Source organism: Cherax quadricarinatus, chromosome 23 (genome assembly GCF_038502225.1).
Source record: "Cherax quadricarinatus isolate ZL_2023a chromosome 23, ASM3850222v1, whole genome shotgun sequence".
In the NCBI taxonomy this organism is placed as follows: Eukaryota; Metazoa; Arthropoda; class Malacostraca; order Decapoda; family Parastacidae; genus Cherax; species Cherax quadricarinatus.
The window spans coordinates 28301265-28311264 of record NC_091314.1 but is presented as its reverse complement, the minus strand read 5'-3'; the positions used below and the strand labels follow the sequence as shown (position 1 = coordinate 28311264).

Here is a 10000-nt window from a genome sequence, read left to right as displayed (position 1 = left end):
ATACCACACACACACAACACTGCTCCACACACACACACACACTTCCATACACACACACACATACCCACACACACTCCCACACACATACACCTCACACCTCTCAGCATAAGCACAATCTCACACACACCTCCTACACACAATGAAGAGCACTCTCTAGCTACAGCAATTCCCTCACACTCCACACACCCCTTCACATTCTCACACACACCAAACACACACCCTCAAACACAGTGCCATTACCTCATACACACCCCCTCACACACCCTGGCACACACACCACACACACACCCCCACACACACACCCCACACATACACCCCACACACACTCACACACACACCCCCAGCACACACCCACAACCTACAATACACACACTCCTATGAAGACATAGCACTCCCACACACACTTCTACACACACACGCCACACACGCCACACACCCTACACACTCCCTACACACACATGTACACTTCTACACATATATATACCTCTAGTTACATACACTGCATGTTACTTTATAAGGAAGGCACAATCTACATGTTACACAATTTGTACACACACACACCCTACACAATAATTCATAGCACACACATCCTCCCTCACACACACCCACACACACACCTCACACACACCCTATAAAATAATACACCTCGCACACACACACACACCACACAATTCACACACACACAAAGGCCACACACCATGTCTCACACACACTACACACACACCACACACACCAGGCGCACAATACCACACACACACACCACACACATACACCATACACACGCCACACACTACACTACACACACTTACATACACACACCACACAATACACCATATACAATTACACACACACCACACACACACAAACCACATACACCACACACTACACACACACAATTCACACCACACACCCACACAATACACCCACACACACCACACACACACACTCATACACACACACCACACACATAACACAGAGACACCCACACACCACACACCACACACACACACCAATTTCACACACCAGCACGCACACACACCACACACACCACACACTATGGTTAATGACACGACATACAAAAACTACATGCACCATAGCTAGCCACAATTCCACACACACCTATCACATATAATGTACACACACCACACGCACACACCACACACACACCACACACTATACACGACACGACATACAAACCACACGCACCACACACACAATCTCACACTCATCACACATGCTATCACAATATAATACAACATAAATACATACACACCACACACATGGCACACACACACACACCCCACACACACATACACCCACACACACACACACGTACTCAGATGCTGCCACACTCCACACACACACCCCACACGCACCCCACACACACACCCCATGACACTTCCCCCACACACACACACACCCACATCACCCACACACCCACACCCACACCCCACCTCCTTCCCAGCACATACACCTCACACTACACACACATGCACACACACACACACACACACTTCATGCACACACACACCCCACACACACCCTGCACACACACAATTCTAAGAACACACAATTCTACACACACACCCTACACACACCCCACACACACCCCTGCTGGCACACTCCCTACACACACCCCCACACACACCCCACACACACACCCTACACACACCCCACACACACACCACCACACACACACACGCCACACAATACCTGCACACACACACACGCCTCACACACACGCTGGCCACACTCCCACACACACCCCACACACACACACCCCCACACACACACCCCACACACACCTGGCCACACACACCCCTGCTCACACACACCTGACACACACTCCCACACACACCAGCACACACACCTCTACACACACACCTCTACACACACAATCCCACACACACACCCCACACACACACCCCAACACACACACACACACACACCACACCATGCACACCACACACCACACACACACACACACACACACACACACACACACACACACACACACACACACACAGACACACACACACACAGACACACACATACACAGACACACACAGACACACACACAGACACACACAGACACACACAGACACACACAGACACACACACACACACACACACACACACACACACACACACACACACACACACACACACACACATACACACACACACACACACACACACACACACACACACACACACACACACACACACACACACACAGACACACACAGACACAGACACACACAGACACACACAGACACACACAGACACACACACAGACACACACACACACACACACACACACACACACACACACACACACACACACACACACACACACACACTGTTAAGGTGTACTGTAAAAAAATATTTTCATAAAATAACGCTCTATATATATTATGTCATTTTTCGTGTAGTATACTGAAAGTGGACGTGTATTATTCCCGGAAAGGGAACGCAGTGGCCACGATAGGAGCAGATGAGAGGTGTAGCCCCCCCTCCCCCCACACACACACACAATCCCCCACATACAAAACACCCACACATATACACAAACCTCCACCCCCACACACAGTCGCACACACACACACGCACACACGCACACACACACACACACCACACACTGAGAGGAATTGACAAGGTGGACAAAGACAGGATGTTCCATAGATTGGACACAGTAACAAGGGGACACAGTTGGAAGTTGAAGACACAGATGAATCACAGGGATGTTACGAAGTATTTCTTCAGCCACAAAGTAGTCAGTAAGTGGAATAGTTTGGGAAGCGATGTAGTGGAGGCAGAATCCATACATAGCTTTAAGCAGAGGTATGATAAAGCTCTAGGTTCAAGGAGAGTGACCTAGTAGCGATCAGTGAAGAGGTGGGGCCAGGAGCTCGGACTCGACCCCTGCAACCTCAACTAGGTGAGTACAACTAGGTGAGTACACACACACACTATCAAGTAGTAGCTCTGACAACCAGAAACTATCACAGGAGGTCAAGTAATGAACAGTATCATTATCGTCTCAAGTTGTTTAATACATATAAGCATTAAGGATATTCTTATATATTGAATATTGTCCTAATAATTTTAAGAATCAGACGAAAATTGGGTATCGGTATCAGTAAAATTTTTGGCATTGTCCCATCCCCATTTTGTGTGTGTGTGTGTGTGTGTGTGTGTATTTTATATTTAGACACATGTACTGTATAAAGTTATCTAATATTGTGTCAGTTACATCACAGTTTCAAACATCATTATTTTAACATTGTAAATTTTTACATTTCATTGTTCAAATTATAATTAATTATCTTGGACAGATCACATTCCACAGTGCCTCAACAAATGTCCATCGGAGGTGTATCGAGCAGCTCGGCGGAGAATCTTTTGTCTGATTCAGGCAATGGTTCAGAAAAAGAATGTGGATCTAGAAGAGATTCTCTTAGCTCGGTGCCATCAGGACAAACTCAGATGAATGGTTCATAGTGTGCTGCTTTAAATATATTTTTCATAATTCGAGTCGTATGTATGAAAAGATTAGTTATTTACAGATGCTTGTCTTGCACTGTTCAAGTAGCCAGCATAATTTTTTCAGTGAAATGGTTCTTAAGGAGAATATTTTGCTGAAAAGCCACTGAGTTGATCTCAGACTGAGGCTGCTAAGTCATATCGACATAGTGTACAGATATTCCTATACAGTAATTCTTGTTAAATTCCTAACAGTGATTGTGCAACAATGTTTGCTGCAGATGCTTGTAAATGCAGTGCAACTACTGGATAGCAAATTAAATATTTTGATACTTGAGTACTAATGAATGATATCCTTAAACGAATAATGAATCTGGGAGAGATTAAAATATTTAGTGCAGATATTAATTTTTTTGTGTGTATTGACATTGAAAATGAGCAATACTGTGTATACCGTTGTGCAGCATATCGAATTTTTCTTCAAGAACACCTATCAATTTGGACTTCAGTGTAGCCCTTCTTGAAAATATTTTGTAATATTTCAAGTGTTTTGAGAGGTAGCTAATAAAGTTTCTAAGAAAAACCAAAACCTTAATGATTTTAAAAGTGTAATATAAGAACAAAAATGAAAATGTAGCGACAGAAAAATACAGAAGCAGTAACATCACAATAGAGGACTGGTGTGTTTGGCTTCAAAATAGAATTTATGTGAAAGTGACATAAAACAGAACAAAGTATTTTGAATCTCAAAAATTGTGTTTTTCATTTTTTTCTCAGTTTTGGGCTAAATTAATTTACTCTTGACCTTAGCACACAAAATTTAGTCTCCAACTTTGTTGAAGGCTCATGAGCAAGATGGGATATTCACTACTGGACAAGGAAAGTAGTGTTCTTTCTCTCAAGCTTGCACACGCTGTCTTTCACAGAGTGTCAAATATCTATATGTTCATTGTTAATTGGAATTTGAAAATGTGATAAAAGCATGAAAGATGATTTATGTATATACTTTGCATGAATACTGGCTTCCCTGTTGTGAATATTCTTTAACAGTTCCATTCCACATTTGTTCTTGATGCAATGTGATTCATCAAGATTTTGCGTTTGTATACATTTGAGTATGCCACTACTATAGTGTGACATTTGTTATTAATTTTTGTAAATATATTTTTCTATTCAGTATGTCGTATATATGCTTATTGATGTTTTAATACTGAGTATTTTTGGAAGATGAATTCCTTCTGTGATGTATGTTCTAACTGTCAGTGGTATTAGATAGCAACAGCAAGATAAATTGCTCAGTCAGTCAGCTGCCATTGTCACTGGGAGATTTTAAACACTATGCTCCAGAATTTATGTTCCAACTATACTTGTTGCCTCACTGTTTTCCACTTCATGGCATCCAACCATTGCTCTTAATTATTTTCTCAGGTTCCAAGTTTTGGACATAGTACTGAGCACTGCATTGGCACAGCAAGTGCATATATATTGTACATAATGTGTGTGTGCGCAAGTGTGTGTGTGCACGAGTGTGCACATGTGTGTCTTAAGTGTGCACTGACAAGTGGTTCTACCTAAAGTAACATTTTGAGGTAAAGTGCCCAGAACACAGACCACTTCAAATACTGTAGTTAATACAAGTATCAAGAGTAGCATGAAGATTGTATTAGTTTAAATAATCAATTTATCTTCTCATTGTGATCATAGCATATAATATACTGTAAAAAATAGGTATTGTCTAATGTCATGTAAGTGATAATAGAATAAAGGGATGAATGACCTACTTTCCATAGAGTGGTTGACAAGTGTTTAGTGAGCTATAAGGGAATAACAAAGAAGCAATGTTGCATTGCCTTTTTTCAACTGTGCTTAATCAAGCACGAATTTTATATTAGTACTTTTGGGTTGGTTGCACAGTTTGATATTAGGTGTTTGGCAATGCTACAAAGGCTACAGATCTCTTTCAGATTTAAGGAAATTTAAAATTCTTTACAATCAGTGCAAATTACATGTCATTTTTAAAAATTCAAAATTTTAAAAATGTTAATACATAAGGAAAATGTATTTTTAATTGTCTGATTGTATATTAAATTGTCATCTTCAGTTTCAGTAATTTGCATTAATGCCCTTAATAAATCCTTACCATTATTAAGGTTAATTTGGCTCAGTTGTTTTACTTTTGCCCTACACCTTCATCCATCTCACTTTGTATTCCCTGTACTGCTTATATATAGCTTTGAGAGTATATAGGGGAATAAAGGTATTGTATATCCAGACCTTTAAACTTTAATGATGCATCTAATCTTATTTTTGTGGGAATCACTCCATGCTAGTCAGTCATATTACTACTGTACTCAGTGAGGTGGTTGTAGGTTTGTATTAAAGCTGGCACTAGAGGTCAATAAAAAAACTCGTCCAGCTGTTGCAGATACACTGGATAAATTTTAGAGGAAAGATTTTTTTTAAATATCACATAACTCTGTAGTCCTCAAGAAGTGCTTGTCAAGTTTTATATACGTTTTGTACATAAACTAGATTTTTTTAACTGGATATTTTTTCCAATGTATAGAATTTCTTCTTAATGCTAAATAGTACTATTTTATGGTACTGTGCAAATTCATTACAGAAATATGCTACTACTTTTGACTTATCTGGAATGATTATGTAATTACTATGTTATAATTACAAGAGTGAGGAGCTCTTAGGGACAGTACACGATATGCCTGACTTCTTGTTTTGTATCAAAGAATTTTTGCCAAATGCTGTATAAATATTAAACTTAACAGAAGAATGTCAACACACCAGCTTCTGATGTGTACGATGGGCATGTGCTAGTCATGAAGATATGTTCCATATGTCTGTGTCTATATTGTTTATGTTGTAGGCTGACTGGACACATGCCAATTGCTTTGGTATAGGAATGAGTAAAATGCTCTTGGTGTACCTTATACCCACCTGCCTCAACTCAACATTCTAATATCTGAGACCAATGAGAGTTTTCTTAGATTTTTTAATGTTTTATATGTTTTATACATGTTCCCCAACCATATGTGAATTATATACTGCTTTCCTCTGTGTGTAGTTGAAGAGTAGCTTTCTAATTAACCCAGTTTGGTCAGGATTACTCTGCTGTACCTAAAATAATGTTCACTCCTCTCTGGCCATATAAATGTTGTCTTGCATTATTTTCATTTATAAATATATTAGTGTTAATAGTAATTGCCTTTAATAACTTATAAATTGCCATAACTTATCTGTGGCTACTTTTCATCATTATTTATATTTATTAGCAATTTTGTTACATGACATCTGTCATTCACACCTGTGCTTTCACTATTCATACCCAGAATCTTCAGATTTTGCCTTGTGTTATACCACATTTTTATTGTTTATAATTATCCCTTTCCTGGTAATACTCATAATTTTTAATGTTACTTGATATGATTGCAATTCCTCTCACTTTTTTTCCTAACACCTTATAATCCATAACACCTAATCACCCCCCCCCCACCCTATCCTCCCATTTGTGCCAACACTATAAACTCCCTCCGATGATAACTGCCATTACATTCTTCACAGTGAAACCTGCCAATAACCCACGTATTTGACCAGGAATACTAAAAAAAGAATTTGTTTTTGACCCTGCAGACATGATTGTCTGTATGCCAACATTTGCTATATTCTCATTATTTTCTTTCCTTTGGTCACTTTTCATATGCACCTTCCACGAAAAATGTAAATTTGAATATTTTTTAATGTTTATAAATAAAAGTTTTACATCTTCTTTCACTGGCATATAAATAATTTTTACATATGCTGACCAAGAATAGTGTAAATGTATAATTTGTATTTATACAAGGTTGTGAATGTGAAATTAATATGTATAATCTTGACAGTTGTCCATTTCCTCTATGCTACAGCAATTTCTGGTTGCAGCACTCTTCAGTTATGTTTCTAAGAAGCAGGCTTGTATTTAATGATACACTTCCAGAGACTTATTGTTTTGGATTTATACCCAGATAGTGTGTACTTTGTTTTCTATGCTGCTTATCACAGCTTCTTTGTATTGTGCACTCTAAGTTGTAGCATTAATGTAATGTTACAGTCAAAATACAGTAAGCACATATATCTATTTTCTATTACAATTGTCTCCCAAGTTCAAGCACGCTTTTCCACTACCTACTACCATGATGTGAAAGATCACACAATGAAGAAATACTCGTCTTTCTATATACTGTACATTATATAATGTTTCCAATCATTGAAAAAATTCGAAATTCTATTCTTGTAACTTCTTCCTTTGAACTGTGAGGAGACTTGGTGCATTGGAAGCAAATTTTGCAATTTTTAAATATTTTAATAAAATCTCAAGCTTTTATTACCTTAATATTTTCTAGATCAGCTTGAGGCTAGTCAAAAAGAAATGGATTACAATTATGAAGTCTCTTCTCTAAGCACTAAGTAACATCTCATGGTTATTCAGAACTGTATATGAGTTTGTGTTAGATGGACACAAGAGTTCAAATGTTATTATGAACACATTAAATCTTTAACTAATCATTTGTGTTTATCAAAATACTCCTTTTGTGTGTGTGTGTGTGTGTGTGTGTGTGTGTGTGTGTGCGTGCGTGTGTGTGCGCATGCGCGTGTGAATTATATAAATGATGTTTGCTAATTTATATGCTTGTTGAAACTGAAAAGTAGAACAAAGATGATTTCTTTAAATACTGACAGTAAAACCACATCATTTAATAAAAAATATGTTGTTTTACAAATTCATTTGGATGCAAACATCATATTAAGCAACAAAACGATAATAAACATAAAAATACTGTATACCCTTCAAAAGGACTGGGAAGGGGGAGGTGCCCTGTTCCACTCTTGAGAATTCTCAGGTTCCAGTTTCCTATTAACCATATTCTGTTGGACTGTCCACTCTATCAACGAGCAAGTAGAATTTACCTCCAACGTCGTCACCACTCTACTGCCCTTACTTTCCTTCCCTTCTTGCTGATGGACCCTGCTTTAACCCAGACTCTCTCACTGACTTTTTGACTGCAACTGATTTACTGCACAAACTGATGATAACTCTAGCACTCCTCACAGCCCTTTCTACCTTAATCTCTTGCTACCCAATACCCCTGCATCCTTCCCTGTCCTGCTGCACTGTATGACCCTTGTAGGTTTAGTGCTTCTTTTTTATTATAATGGGAGGGGAGAGGGGGTTGTACAATCCTTCAAGAGTTCCCTTGACTAAGCATGGGGAAAGGGGAAGGAATGCCTTGAACTTTCAAGATATTGGGGTACCTTGACTCTGCAAGTAAGGGGGAGGGGTACCTTGACTCTGCAAGTAAGGGGGAGGGGTACCTTGACCCTGCAAGTAAGGGGGAGGGGTACCCTGAGCCTGTGAAAAAGGAGACAGGGTATCTTGATCCTGCAAGAAAGGGGGAGGGATACCTTACCCCGTGCAAGAAATGGGGAGGGGTATCTTCACCCTGCAAGGAGGGAGGGGCACCTTGACCCTGCAAGAAAAGGAGAGGGGTATCTTGACCTTGCAAGAAAGGGGGAATGAATGCCTTGATATTAGTCAGACTTTATCTAAGGCATCAAGAGGTGATTTTGTGCATCTTTCCTCTGATCTAACCTGAATACCTCTTACCGGTTTCCAAAGATAATTAACATTGGCCTCTGTCAATATTAGTACAGCTTATATCTGTATATATATATATATATATATATATATATATATATATATATATATATATATATATATATATATATATATATATATGCAATAAGATCACAGTAAACAGGTGATTTCAGAATATGCAAAACAACCACTCTGAAAGAATAGAGAAATTCCAAGCGCTTTCGTGACTACTCACATTATCAAGGAACTATGAAAGTAAAGCATCCAAGGAAGCTATATAAGGGGTCCCCTCAAGGAAGCTATATAAGGGGTCTGGCCAGCACCTCACTATCAGATCCCACAACGGTTAAACACCTGACGCGCGCCGACCCAACTTGGATAGGTCCTTTGCACAACTCACCCACAAACTATTCTACCCAAGAAAATTTAAAAATTATTTGTCCAGTGTATTACTAAATTCTAACCAAATTCTATTAATTATAAATGGATCTAATTTATATAAACCAAAGGAAATATTCATATTATTGTCAAAACTCCTTTTATGAAACAAGATTCAATTATATTCCTGTCGACCATGGAGTTGCTTGATACTACTTTCTCAACTTTTTGAAAATCAATTGGATGGTTAAAATCTCTTACATGAATAAATAGAGCATTGGAATCTTGTTCAGTTCTAATGCTATATTTATGTTGTTTTAATCTTAGTTCGAGATTTTTACCAGTTTGACCGTAATAAACTTTATCGCAAATTTTACAAGGAATCTTTTAGACACATCCATCAGCATTTTGGAATCCAGTCAGACCAATTATTAGCTCCATAGGGTCAGTTTCATATAAATTACCCAAATGGCTTGTTGATATTTTGAG

General features: G+C 38.8%; 1 protein-coding gene across 7 annotated transcripts in view; it reads left to right on the top strand.

Annotated features, from left to right (window-relative positions):
- The window catches only part of LOC128685727 (ankyrin repeat and SAM domain-containing protein 1A), a 368909-nt gene extending 360868 nt beyond the window's left edge, over positions 1-8041 (top strand). For 6 of the 7 annotated variants that reach the window (XM_070088036.1, XM_070088034.1, XM_070088038.1 and 3 more), the window contains one exon: positions 3339-8041. In XM_070088036.1, coding sequence (XP_069944137.1) covers positions 3339-3504 — 166 coding nt within the window. In that variant the 3' untranslated portion in view covers positions 3505-8041. The remainder of the gene's footprint in view (positions 1-3338) is intronic. The other variant, XR_011392360.1, reaches the window with a different exon arrangement.
- The last annotated feature ends 1959 nt before the right edge of the window (positions 8042-10000 follow it).